We start from the raw sequence: 14987 nt of genomic DNA, 5'->3' as shown, positions 1-14987 counted from the left end.
AAATTTGCATATGGCATAAGGGATGAAGACAGAGACATCTTTGAAAGAGACAATGCGCTGCGGTATATCACAGACATTATTAAGCATAACTGTGGCATGAAAGAAAGCCTAGTTCAGACTCAAACAGGTCCAGCAACAATAGAGAAGCCTCAGAAATAAAGTTTTAGCATAGAAATCTTTTACTGGAACGAAGCAGAAGAAAATGTCTTTGATAACATGGCCGCAAGACCCGATGAAATCCCAATACCAGTAATCGAAAAGCTCAGTCCGAAGGTCAAGGCACTGCTGACTAATGCCTAAGTGATTAACAAAGAAAATTCCAGTTGGATGGTGTGAAAAGAAGATGAACCTCATCTACAAAGGCAGAGGTGATAAGGATAAAATGAGCTCGTACAGGCCAGTTACAGTAATGTCGGTGATAGTATGTAGAATAGCAATGCAAGCCATAAAATTAGAAGTGTCCAAATTGGTGGAGAAAAATTATGTACTGGAGGAACTACAGAATGGGGTTCAGACCTGGCAGTTGTTTAAAGGGACACTAAAGGCAGATACTAAGTCAAGCTAAAGTGATAGATTAGTGCTCGAGAATCTCTAAAGCGTCAATATTATCGCGAACAGAGCCTTAATAATTGAGAAATTGAGGTAAATGCAGGGCATAGTTAAAGACTCCCCCAGCACATTCAAGCACTTGCCCAATGATGAAAGCACTCCTCAGTTAAATTCTTTTCCTAGTACTCAACTACTCGTTGCAAGAACATCCTTGTATTGTATTATAAGGTGAAATAAAATGCTACTTGCTCAGTTCTACTTCATTTTTAGAAAAAAGAACTCATTGAAATTACCGTAGGCAATGCAGTCTAAGGCAGTCGAAAGGTTTCGTTTTCGCTTGACTCTACGCCACCCACGCATTCATGTTTCAGTACTTTCCTGATCACGTAGTGCTGCGCTGGTTTTGCTGGCTCGTGAAACTCGCACAAACTACAAGTAGCAGGGAATTCAACTTCCATGTGATGTCACGGGATGCCCGAACAGTCTACGCCATTTGACCAAAAAGCAACAGCAGCGGCGAATCCATGACTCTGTCTTGACTCGGTCGCTGATAGCAGCAAAGGGTGGTGATGGCGTATGCAATGTCACCACTCCCCCGGTTGAGTGGCGGGAGATTTGAAATTCGAAAAATGTATTCAGACCCTTCAGATGCAATTTTCTCGTTAACTAAGTCCTTCCTTGGCACGACACAAACATTGCAAGGTTTCTGGAATGGTACTTAGACAGTTCACGTCGACTTAGTATTTGCCTTTAGTGTCCCTTTAAAGGATATGTATATACTAACTCAATGCATAGAGATTTCCGTAGCTCAAGGTATACCTTTATGGATAGCATCTCTAATTATTAAAGGAGCCTACGACAATGTAGACAGAGAATTGTAGCCAAACAGTATGCTAAACTGTAGAAAAAGATATTTATTCATAAAGGTGCACCGGGGGGCCCCAACTATTGGGGATACATGAAAAAAGTATCACAGTGTCCTACAGCACTTTTCCTTGCGCTAACATAAAAGCTAGTAAAAATACATTTAAAAAGTAGACATTGGCAAGAGAAATGCAATCATTAGACATTGTAAAAACAAGCATATAGCCTGTCAATTTCATAATGTTCACCTAACATGTTCTGAAACGATATCCAAATTCCACTCCGCTATGTTTAAATAAGTGGATGCAATTGGGCGAAGATGAAGCAAGCGCCTCACTGAGTGAGGTCGCTCGCATCTGGAGAGTCGCTGGTGATGGCACGGCTGGGGGAGAGCAGTTGTCGAAGCTGTCCCTGAACTTCAATGCTGAGCCGGCTGCTGTATACTCCGGACAGCAGCTGGGGACAGAAAAGCATGGTTGTGCACAGGAATACCTCAGGCTTGAGAAGAAATTCAAAAGTTTCTAAATAAATTGCTAAACATGGGTAGGCTCATATAAGTTCCTTTGGTTGAAGCAAATGGTATATCATGTGCCAAAGAGTTACAGGGGCACTTATATACATTGAATGCGAAAGCATTCTCACTCTTCTGTGCGATAATTTTCATTTGGTCATGTGTTCGAAATAGGCAAAGTCAATTTTTGGAAGGTGGGCCACCCAAATTTTGGGGGCGGGCCAAGTTAATTTCGGGAGTCGGCCAGGTCAGTTCTGAATGTGGGTCAACTCAATTTTCCAATTGGGCAAAGCCCAAAGTCAATTTTTTGGGTGCGGGCCACGACATCTGCCCGATGCCATGGCTGTTCACCACGGGATTTCGCAGTGCGAGCCACAGCAGGTCCAGCACCAGGAACGAATGTTACCACCAGACACCGAACTTTCCGCTTCATTGGACATATAAAGCTTTCGCATTAATAATTTAGAAGTGACCATAGTTTGATAACGTTTGGGTAGTACAGAAAAATTCTACACAACAGCTCAGCCATTTTCTTATGCTGACAATTGATCTTGCAGTTTAAAAAGCCCTTTATGAAAGATTTGAAGTATCTTAAAGCATCATGAGCACTGTTTATATGTAATAAAATATAAGTAAAACATGGTTAAGTTTTGATATTTGCATCAAGATATAGAAACTTAAAAAAAACTTTAAAAGTAAGAGGCTAGCTGCTCGTCACGTATATAATTCAGAAGTTGTGACTTCCTCTTCAAAGATTCTAGTACAATTAGCAGATTTGGAAACTCTAACTGAAAGATGAAGAACGCCCTGCCTACACTTCTTTTGGTTGCTTTAGTTCCAAAGACTAGGTTTGAACCGACAAGAAAACTACAGAAGCGTGTTGGTAGGGTTACTCGCCACAAACATAGTTAAAACATAAAATGTCTTTTGCATATACAAATTTGTTTAAGTTTTTGTTCTTTCCTACAACTGTCAGCGACTGGAACGCATTACCAGCAAATTCAGTGTTAACACGACCCTGTCCACATTTATGGTGTTTTTTGTTGCTAAACCATAGTTACACTATGTAGTAGTTTTGTGCCTGCATTTACTGCTTTATTTTGTACTTGTGCTTTCTTCAATTACAATCTGTTCTTTATATGTATTATACCCCAAATGTTTATCATGAAAGAACTCCCCTCCCCTGCTTAGGCTGTATGTACTATCCTGCATTGTGAGGCTATGGGCCCGTAAATTGTATTCTGCCTCTTTGTCATTCTTGTTATTTATATTTTCCAGTGAATTCGCTACTAGCCTAATGACTATTGGTTCAGTCATGTGAATATGCAAAAGCTTGTACAATTAATAAAGAGAATGTGTGAAATAAAGCTTAATTAAACATTATTTGTGAGGTAGAGGCCGTTAAGAGCATCTGAAGTTTTTAAAAACAGTAGAAGCTCGTTGGGTTACTTAGTACAGTGCACGATGCTTTGAAATGTAGCCACTGTAATACATATTATTGCAGAAAAAAGATAAGCACTATGACGAAAACTAGACTGAACATTTTTAGTAAAAATAAATAATAGCCACGTTTTTATTCGTGCTGTACTGGACTCATTTATTTCATAATAATTTCTAGGCATTGGGATCCATCGAAGAGGCTCAAGAGCACCTCTCTTGAAGTGAAGGAGCTGTGAGTGGTGGTTAGCTTTTAAATTCCGGGACTTCACGTGTGAAAACCACAATTTGATTATCAGGCACCAGATTATGGTTATCATGTGGGTGGTGGCATACTTTCAATTAATTTCGACCACCTAGGGTTCTTTAATGTGCACTTTATCAAAGTACACAAGTGTTTTTGCATTTTGCCCATCCCATTGAAAGGTGGCCACCATAGCCAGGATCGAACCTATGAACTCAACGTTTTGGATTGGTACATGTGCTCTGAGCCTCAGCACTGTGCACTGTGTTATGATAATATTGAAGATGTGGGCGAGGGCGCTGTTTTTCCTCCTCAGTAATTCTCGCTTTGCCTAATAAATATAGAGCAAAGTGGTGTTACCTTAGCAGCCACAGCCCTTGCCAAGCTGCTGTCATCCTGGCACAGCCTTTCAGTGATCAGTGGCAGGTGGCTCGCCAGCAACTCACTAACTATTTCACCCTCCAGCAGCTGTTGCAAGATGAGAGTGTACACAATATAGCACAAAGGTAGGGTTTGTACTCGCATACATCTAAGGAAAAAGAAATACATAAACGACAAGTTTGCAAAGCATGCATGAAAGTTTCATCCTGTACTTCAATATAATTTCAAGCTCTGCTTCAATGAAAGCTTTTATATTTGAGCGAAACATTGTTTTAGCCCTCGCTGCACATTTTTATTTTGTTTCAGCACAACTCAAACATACTTTCTCCATGTGTATTCCAGCAGGCAAGCTGGATGGTAAGTGATCATAGATCCCAATTTAAATGCTCAGAGGAAAGTGCTGAATACTGCTTTCGTGCTTTGCATATAGGAGGTGGAACAGGCCTGCACATACTGCTTCATGAAAGTCAGTAAGCCTATGATCATAATTTCTGGACACAACATTTCTTGCCTTTATATCTCAATCTTCCCACATACCACTCAACTTGTCCATGGTGGTAGTATACTCTGCACTAAAAGACAACTCCAGTTCCTAGTTTTTTTTTTCCTTCAGTTTTATAACACACCGTTATCATATTTATTTTCTCTTTATGTAGCTAAAGTGACTGCTAATCATTACTGTTTGCCTGTTTGGGATGCAACTTCCAAATTAATTTTTATGAAACACACACGAGTGCTACACACCAGATAAAGCAGCCTGGTGCAGTCTTCGTTCAAGAAGCTGAGCAGCAGCACACGGTTTAGCCATGGGTGGGCAGAGATACAGTTCAGGCAGCCTTCTGCAAATGTAACAATGTTTATAGTCAGCAGTGGCATCACCACAGTCAGCCACGTAGGGCTGTGGGATGTGTGTTGCAACCCTCTGGTGCATGCAGACAACAGCCTTCTACAAGAAGCAGATGCCCAAAACAAGTAGTTATCTAGTCATGCATATCACATACACAAAATAGGCTACAGTTTAATTCTACCTATACTTGGCATTTTAATGACATCTTCAAAATTATTAATGCCTGCCTGCTGAAGAACTGTTGAATGTACATGAAACAAGAGAGTGTTATGGCTGCCACGAGCTGTTAAGTAAGAGCTGGTATCAATCGTTACGAGGATGGGGTTTCGGCGACCTTGAACAGAGTCTGCTTGGAGCTCGAACCAGATTGACAATTGGAGAGGGTCCACCAGGGAAGAAGAGATGATGTAAAAACAAATGACAAAAATTTATTACATTGTTACGGGTGAGCGGTGCACTCCAAGACAAAAAAGTACAGGAATGTTCGGCGTGCGTGCTCCTGCACGCAAGACCAGAGATCTGTCCGTGGTGTCTCGCTGGCCTTCTTATGCCCTACACCATCCGGGCAACCTCATTCTCGCTTGCTCCCTGGTAGAGGGCCTTGTCAGCACACTGGTCAGCCCACACAGAGGTATACAGAGAAAAACCACTCCCTGGCAATCCATACAGAGTAATACAGAGAAAACCCACTCAATGGTGTAGAGGTGGGGAGCATAGGTAACATAGGGTCAAAACACTGGTCAACCTACACACAGGAATTCGCAGAGAAACCACTCCCTGGCGTAGAGGGGGTGAATGTAGTACAAAGGAGAGTAGGATTTGCACTGGCGCATAATCCCGTCGCACACATCTGATGGACAGGTCTTTTCATGTTGACGAGCATGACGATTAGGCATGTCGAGTCTCGGGTGCTTGGCATCCGTTCCATTCATCGCAGCACACAGTGAACCATAACAAGAGCTAATTCATTTTGTTGATTACGAAAATGAGAACAAGAAAAAGGAAAGCGTGCAATCATCACCATACAAAAATTATTCAGTGTCAAGCACATAACAATATACAGTACTCACTATATCACTTTAAACTAAAGAAAAAAATTATGCAGATCCAATGCAACTGTTGGAATCTGTGTGAAGCGAAGCTTTAATAAAGCATGTAATTAAATGCTATGCTACTAACAGCGATGCTATGCAAAGTCCGCTATGCAAAGGGAGTAGGTGCATGCTCAAAAAAGGTGAGCGGGGAGGTGTGCATGTGCGAGAAAGGGCGGGTGGGGGGGGAGCAGATTAGTGCACATCTTCTTTTCTACTCCAGCTGTGCGGACTGTATCTTGAAACCAATTTGTGCTGGGTACTGAGTCTAGACACGCCAAGGGCTGACGATTTTGTGTGCACTGTGTTCTCATTGCTTAGTTGGCGTTAAAGCAAGTGGCAGCACGAAAGGCAATTCCTCCCTGCTGCGGCCGGTCTTCCCCACACCAGTGTTCTGACTGTGAGCGTCTGCCGTCATAGAGTGAGATGTATTTACGTTTGCCTATGCGCATGATACCGTGCTTGTTAGTTCAGTTAGTAAGCGATTTTTTTAAGTATATACGGTCGATAAAACTACTATCTTTACTTCGTATAGCTGTCTAATAATTTGCTATCGCAATCAATGTTTTGCTTTCGGGTGAGACTGCAACGTTTTGAGTCTGTTGTAAAAATAGTCCCTAATTATAGTTGCAAAGGCCCGCAAAAGTTTTTGGAAGGTACACTAATTTGTGGTTTCACATTCTAAAGCTACAAAGGAGTAATGACAGATGACACAGTGGAGGGTTTACTCAAAGTTCAGTACACAATTATTTTTGCATACTGCCTCCATCAGAACACACCCACCATGCCCAGGAATTACACGCCGTGGTGGCTTAGTGGCTATGTGCATTGTGCTGGTAAGCACGAGGTCACGGGACCAAACACTGGCCATGGTGACCACATTTCGATGGAAGAAAAATAGAAGAATGCCGGTTTACCGTCATTGGATGCATGTTAAAGAATCCTAGTTGGCCAAAAATAATCCAGAACCTCCGCCCCCCTGCGGCGTGCCTCATTATCAGATTATGGTTTTGGCACAAGAAACCCAAAAATTTAACTTTTTCATGCCCCGGATCAAATCTACAATCTCGCGCTCAGTAACATAAAACCTAGCCACTGAGTCACTACTGTAAGCTTGTAAGACGCTTACACAAAAACTGTGGTGTAACACTGCCCCATAATGACGCGACAGCTATAAGTCTGTAATACACGCAAAGATTTTTTGTGACGTTAATATTGAGACGTTAAAACTGCAGACTGACCATCTAAACAAGGCACTGCGGCACTGTACAGCTCACCATCATCGGCCAACAGCTGTGCATGAGGTAGCAGCACCTCCAGACAGTCTAGGGCAGCAGTTCGCAACTGGGTGTCTCGCTGAAATGTTTCAAAACTTCATGCACATACCAAAAAACACTAATCTTTACTGATTATAGCAAATTTGACACTAAAGAGGTTTACAGGCTCATTATATGCACCATTAACAAAACTTTCGCTTGGCGCCTGCCCTGAACTGAAAAGGCAGTCTTTCTAAACTGTGAAGTGGGAACTCAACAATCTGGTGAGTAGTTGACAAAGACGACTTTGTTTAAAATGTAACTGTTTTTTGCAAGATCTCTTTTTAAGGCTGCACTTTACCGAGACATGCAAACTGCTTTTATAAGCTCAAATTTCAACACTCGTCTAATGAATTGTGCTTGTTTTGCCAATAATTTTTTAACTTCCTGACTCCTTTCATTGGTCAGGAGGTGCCATTGCATAGCAGTTCAGCAGCCACTCACAATGTATCAATAAAGTCAGAAAAGAATATTTTATAAGTATAATACTATGAGTCTCATTCTTTAGCCAATGAACATAGATAAAAGCACATGACTCAGGCAATTTCCAATATTATATATATCAGAATAAAATTACAACTACTTCGCAAGACCATATAGCAGCTCCATTAACATTACAAACCTTAGTTCATGCCTTTAGCTCATAGGAAAGCCTGATTTGTGGCAGTGTTATTACAGCAAATTTGAGAATCTTCATTTGTATGTTTCAGAGTTGGTTTTACACCTGCGGCTGTTTAAACGTGGTTAAGAAATGTCTGGAAAGATCTCAAAGTAATGCAGATAAAGTGATAAAAAAATATTTTCAATTATTACAACACTTACAGCATATTTACAAGAGAGAGAGAGGCCCAATTATTTAGTTAGGGCTTTCATAAAAGGCAATCACATTTAATGGAATCTCATTCTCTGCATAGAAATGTCAGCCATATTAGGCTATTAGGCTATAGTAAATATAAAAACATAAGTGCCTAAAAAACTAAAAAGACACAATTTTAGTTAAGAAAGGCAGTCTGTTTAGTTGCTGCTTTGTCTTTTTATCACTACAAAAGAGGGCAAACAAATAGCCTCTTGCTGCTATACTGTAAAACAAAAGTCGAAGTGTTAAAAAATTGTAACTGTAATTAAATAAATTGTAACTTAACCAGAGCAGAACCTTAAGCACTTTTCTTACATAACAACCATGCTGATTAGGGACATGTAAGTACCTTGGCGATGTGTGTGGCCAGGATGTAGGCAATACTGCTGCAGTCACAGTAGCGCAATGACATCTGCACCACAGAGGTGCCATGCAACAACACTGGTAACAACGTCAAAGCAGGCAGCACACGACCAGGATCGACATGGCCAAGTTCACGCAGGAAGTTTCGCATGGCAATGCGCACCGTGTCTTTGCTCTGCACAGGCAAACAAGAACCATGGCAATCTTTCAAAATATGTATATTCATTCACAGGGTGAAATGACCACGAGTTGTAGTGAAGCATCATAACAATTACTACATACTGCACACTGAAAAGGTATCCAGCTGAATATTTAACAAACGTCAGTGACAGATCTCAATTACTCAAAATCAAAGAAACTCAGATGGTAGAAACATGAACACTGTGCACATACACAGTGTAAAGGTCCACTGTCTCTTTTATGACAATATCACAGATTGGACCCTTTACCAGGCACACTACTTAACACCATGCGCAAAGCGTAATTAAGTTAGCCCTTTCAGTTCCAATGGCTCCATTTAAAATCACATCATTTTGTTGATTGGGTACAGAAATGTATTGATTATCTTTTCCAACACTTAGAATTAGCTTTTTCCAGTCGTGCACTCGTAATTTGCTTGAGAGCGTTGCTATCATAGCAGCTGAAAAAACTATATTTATATTAGGAGTAGATCTTCTGACCATTCTACTCCTAATATGCTAATAATAAGGGCGAAATTTAGCCACTGCCCACACCAGAGCGAGGCACTCACGTTCGGCGACAGAAAAATTCCGCTCTGAAAGGGACAAGAGGCAACTGGCGTAGGCAATGATGCGGTCGACTCCATTTTGCTGTTGGGTGAGGATAGCACCTATGCCATGGCCACCGGCATCAGTGAGAACTTGAGTTGGTGAAGATGAATCAAAGTGACCTACTATTGGAGGCATTGTCAACAAGCGGATGAGAGTGTAGAAGGCGTCGGCTTGTTTACAGCCCGAAAAGAACACAGTGTCCTTCTTAAGGTCTGTCAGTGGCCGGACGATATCTGCAAAACTTTTAACAAACTATCAAAAATAGGAGCATAAGCCTCTGAAGCTGCGCACATATTTTGCTGAGCAGGGTACAGGAAAGTTCCTGACTGCGTGAATCATACCAGGATCAGGACATATATCGGCAGTAATGACAAGGTGGCCAAGAACTTTGACTTCGCGATGTCCAAAATGGCACTTAGAAGAGTCAAGTTGAAGGCCAGCCCCCCTAAAGACTTAAAGAATAGTGGCCAAGCAACTGAGGTGGCTGTCAAACGTAGGGGAAAATATGATGACATCGTCCAGGTAACCTAAGCAGGTGGACCACATAAAGCCCAGAAGAAGAGAGTTCATCATTCTTTCGAAAGTTTCTGGGGCATTACATAGTCCGAAAGGCATAACCTTAAAATGGTAAAGGCCATCTGGTATAACGAAATCAGTCTTCTCACGGTCGAGTTCATCAACCGAAATCTGCCAATAACTGGAACAGAGGTCAATTGAAGAGAAGTATCTCGATCTGCCAAGGCAGTAGAGAGCATCATCAATCCGCGGGAGAGGGCAGACATCCTTTTTCGTGATCTGGCTCAATTGACAGTAGTCGACGCAAAATCGCCAGCTGCCACCCTTCTTTTTGATCAAGACAACCGGTGATGCCCAAGGACTCGAAGAGGGCTCAATTACACTTTTGTTTAGCATCTTCTCTACTTCAGCTTGGATAAGGTGGCATTCTGCGTGTGACACGTGATAAGGTTGTCGGCGGATAGTACTAGCATCACCAGTGTCAATATTAAGGGTCACAACGGAAGTCCGTCCCAGCGATAAGACGTCACGATAAGACACCAGGACGCGACAGTGATCTGCAGCCTGTTCGGGAAGCAGATTATGAGGGATCATCTTCGAAAATATACTGGGATTGGACGTTGCGGAACTAATCGTACAGCAGGTGTATGCAGACGAGCATGGCACATCTAATACAGAGATAGTGGTATTGTCGATGGGAGAAATGTTGCCGAGCGACATGCCTTTCGTGATAACTTGTGTACTTAAACCAAAATTCAAAACGGGAAGAAATATGCGGTTATCGGCGACAGTCACAATGGTATAAGGAACGGCAACTGTGTGTAGCAGGAGAACATTGACATTAGGAGTCAGCACATAGTCATCGTCAGGAACAGATGGGAAGCACGTCAAACGCATATACATGACGGCTTGAGGCGGAAACCGTATGAAGTCTACAGAACATAAACGAGTCTCAGCTGATTTTGGAAGGCAGCAGTGAATATGCAGCGCGAGCAGGAGGAGGCCAGCAGCGCATTCAATCAGTGCACAACAGTCCGATAAAAAGTCGAGGCCGAAGATCAAGTCATGGGAACACCGTTCCATAACAGTAAATAAAATGGAAGTGCTGAAACTAGCGACAGTTATTCGGGCAGTGCACATGCCAAGGATAATGGGCGTTGCTCCATCGGCGACCCGGATAATACGAGATGCGGCAGCTATAAGGACTTTCTTCAGGCAGCAACGAAGATTATTGCTCATCACCAAGATATGGGTTCCAGTAAAGACAAGCGCTGAGACATATACACCGTCAACTTCTACATCGGTTATATTGCGTCTGGTCGGCAGGGTGAGAGCCTTTGGCGGAGACATCGACAATGCAGCGTGACCTCGGTGAACTGCATCTTTTTGTTTTCTCAAGCGATGTGCCCAGGTCGGAATAACGGCAACAGGCGACGGACTGGGGTGACCTGGACGACGAGCAACGCCTTTGCGATGAATGGGACTGGTGACTGCTAGTTCACAGTGAACAATGGCGGCATGTGGTCGTACCGTCGGCGGCGTGCAGGTACAGCTCGGCGTGCGGCTGGATATGGCGAAAACTGCCGTCTGGACGAGAGCTGTTTGAGAATGGCATCAAGCACCAGCGGTTGCGACAGTATTAGGTGACGCGACCAACGCAGTGACAACTCAAGCAAATAGGTCGGTCATCCGGTGTTCCCCACCCTGCCATGTTTCGAGAACCTCGAGGTATCCATTGATATTGAGTATGCATGTGCGGAAGACGTTCGGTTGGCCGGGAGCTGACCACGGTGCAAACTTACTGAAAGCCGACATTGGCGAGTTCTTGGCGCACCATAGCCTGAACAAGGAGAACCATATAGAGCGCATGTATCGTTGACAGGTGGGTACAGAGCCGCGGGACACATCAGCTCATGGTGCACAATCTTCGACAGCTGCTCTGAAGGCTGCTGCTGCCGTGAAAGAGAGTCTTGTCAGTCTTCACAAGACGATGTTACAGCCGTACTGGGAAGCCGTGCAAATTACTGGCTTTCCAACTGCTTGAAATGCTTGCACTCCGTGATAATGTCATTACCAAAGTACAGTTCTTACAAATTAGTAAATTGAAGGCGTCATCAGCAATACCTTTTAAGACATGGCTGGCTTTGTCGGACTTCGGCATTTCAGCGTTGGCCTTGCGGCAGAGTGCCAGCACGTCTTGTATATAGATGACGCAGCCTTCGATGAACGTCTGAACTCGTGATATGCCAGCTCCTTCTTGGCAACGACCTTCCGACGCAGTGGTTTTCCGAAGAGATATCACAGCTTTTGCTTGCAAGTCTCCCAGCAACAGAGTTCTTCTTCGTGGTTTTGAAACCACCCTCGCGCAGTTCCCGCCAAGTAAGAAATTATGTTCGTCAGCATTACTGAGGGATCCCATTTGTTGTGGCTGCTCACCCGCTCATACATCTCCATCTAGTCGTCGACGTCGGCGCCATCAGTGCCGCAGAAGGTTTTTGGATCCCGCGGATGCGTGAGTACGACAGTCGATGCAGTCAACGCAGGCCTTGCCGAACTAGGCACCATCTCTTGTGACATCGGTGCACAAACCGAAGCAGCAGCCAATGCGACGCTCCGTTCTGAATCGTTACCCGGCACCCACCAAATATTACAAAGAGAAAGCCCAATACACAAATGTATGCACAACTATTTACATGGGGAAAAGTTCGTGGTAATCACACAGGCTGGTACAAAGGTCACAGCTCCAGCGGACAGTCTACCGCTTTCTCTTCGTCTCTCTCTTGAACGTATGGTCCTGTCCAAATGTACCATAACAATATGGCTGGCAAAACACTGACGACATGGGTGCTCATAAATATCAATATGTGCTACAACTGTGCCGCACCATATTTGTGATCCAGCTCAATGGGAAGCCTGCTACCTCATCATCTACCAGTGACAGAAACTGGTGCTCTTATCCCCACAATCAAGAGTTAATGATACACTGTTAATAAATTTGCCAACGTTACATACTTTTATACCAAGGTGCTGCAGGCTCCATTGAAAAAAAGTCAAAGTGGTAGGATGACTGCATTTTCAGCGAGTCCTCATAATTACAGAGCAATTAAATTTCAGTTTAGTGTCCAGTCAGTCATGTGACACTTTCTTGGTAAAAACATTCCAAGCACTGACTCATACCAAGTGCATAACTTATTTATTGTCTGGAATTACAACTAAAAATTACTCCTTCACTGCTGCTCACGAAACACAGCATGCCGAACTTCCCGTCAAACTTGGTAGTGCCTTGCGTAAAGTAGTCATGTGTATATTCATATAGCTATACTCTACAAACAAAGATTGAGGCACTGAAAGATAAGCAGGGTAACATCATCAGCAATCTCGAAGGTATAGTAAAAGCAGCGGAAGAATTGTATACTGACCTGTACAGTACCCAGAAGAGCCACGATACCTCTATTTGAAGCAGGAATGAACAGGTTGCAGAGACTCCTATAACTAGCGATGAGGTCAGAAGGGCCTTGCAAGACATGAAATGGGTAAAATTGGCAGGAGAATATGAAATAACAGTAGATTTAATCAAAGACGGAGGAGACATAATGCTTGGAAAACTGGCAGCTCTCTATATGAAGTGTCTATCGACTGCAAGAGTCCCAGAAAACTGGAAGAATGCAAACATTATACAATCCACAAAAAGGGAGATGTTAAAGAATTGAAAAACTACAGGCCCATTAGCTTACTCCCAGTATTATATAAAATATTCACCAAAATAATCTCAAATCAAATAAGGGCAATACTGGACTTTAGTCAACCAAGGGAGCAGGCTGGCTCCAGGAAGGGATATTCTACAATGGATCACATCCATGCCAATAATCAGGTAATCAAGAAATCTGCATAGTACAATAAACCTCTCTACATGGCTTTCATAGATTACGAAAAGGCATTTGATTCAGTAGAGATACCAGCAGTCATAGAAGCATTACATAATCAAGGAGTACAGACCGCTTACATAAATACCTTGGAAAATATCTACAGAGATTCCACAGCCATCTCAATTCTACACAAGTAGGAAGATACCTATAAAGAAAGGGGTCAGACAAGGAGACACAGTCTCTCCAATGCTATTCACTACGTGCTCAGAAGTATTCAAGCTATTAAACTGGGAAGGCTTAGGAGTAAGGATCAACGGCGAATATCTCGTCAACCTTCGATTTGCCGATGACATTGTTCTATTCAGCAACACTGCAGACAAGCTGCAAAATACGATAGAGGACCTTAACAGAGAGAGCGTAAAAGTAGGGTTGAAGATTAATATGCAGAAGACAATGATAATGATGAATAGCCGGGCAAGAGAACACAAATTCAGGATCGCCAGTCAGCCTCTAGAGTCTGTGAAGGAGTTCGTTTACCTAGGTCAATTAATCACAGGAAACCCTGATCATGGGAAGGAAATTCATAGAAGAATAAAAATGGGTTGGATCGCATACTGCAGACATTGTCAGCTCCTCACTGGAGGCTTGCCATTATCATTGAAAAGGAAGGTGTACAATCAGTGCATTTTACCAGTGCCGACATGTGGGGCAAAGAGTTGCAGACTGACAAAGAAGCTTGAGAACAAGTTAAGGACCGCGCAAACAGCGATGAACGAAGAATGCTAGGCATAGTGTTAAGAGACAGAAAGAGAGCGGTTTGGATCAGAGAGCAAACGGGTATAGCCGATATTCTAATTGACATTAAGAGAAAAAAATGGAGCTGGGCAGGCCATGTAATGCGCAGGTTAGACAACCGTTGGACCATTCGGGTTACAGAATGAATACCAAGAGAAGGGAAATGCAGTTAAGGACGGCAGAAGACTAGGTGGGGCGATGAAATTAGGAAATTCGTGGGTGCTCGTTGGAATTGGTTAGCGCAAGACAGGGCTAATTGGAGATCGCAGGGAGAGGCCTTCGTCCCGCAGTGGACATAAAATAGGCTGATGATGATACTCTACAGACTGAAATGAAATGGAGCCACAATAATGTAAGTATTCAATTTACCCAACACTCAATGTATGTGGTCTTCTTCTTGCCACTACTTGAAAGAACTGGCAAGAGGAAATGGCATACACAAAAGTGCTTGCCATTGACTGAAGTAGTTAGGTTAACAGGCAACACTTTAATATGCCGCCAACTTGACTAGTGCCAAAAGACATGACTGTTGCTTTTTTCACTGTATCTTGCAGCGTACT

The 14987-nt window shown here is 43.0% G+C and overlaps 1 protein-coding gene across 1 annotated transcript in view; it reads right to left on the bottom strand.

Annotated features, from left to right (window-relative positions):
* Positions 1-1443: 1443 nt before the first annotated feature.
* The window catches only part of LOC126516562 (uncharacterized), a 186053-nt gene continuing 172509 nt past the window's right edge, over positions 1444-14987 (bottom strand). Inside the window, exons 27-31 of the mRNA XM_050166687.2 lie at positions 8446-8634; positions 7202-7280; positions 4731-4825; positions 3966-4073; positions 1444-1869 (exon numbers count right to left, since the gene is read on the bottom strand). Of these exons, the coding sequence (XP_050022644.1) occupies positions 1747-1869; positions 3966-4073; positions 4731-4825; positions 7202-7280; positions 8446-8634 (594 nt within the window). The 3' untranslated portion in view covers positions 1444-1746. The remainder of the gene's footprint in view (positions 1870-3965; positions 4074-4730; positions 4826-7201; positions 7281-8445; positions 8635-14987) is intronic.

The sequence above is a fragment of the Dermacentor andersoni genome, chromosome 1 (assembly GCF_023375885.2).
Source record: "Dermacentor andersoni chromosome 1, qqDerAnde1_hic_scaffold, whole genome shotgun sequence".
In the NCBI taxonomy this organism is placed as follows: domain Eukaryota; kingdom Metazoa; phylum Arthropoda; class Arachnida; order Ixodida; family Ixodidae; genus Dermacentor; species Dermacentor andersoni.
This window is presented reverse-complemented; position numbering and strand designations above follow the sequence as displayed.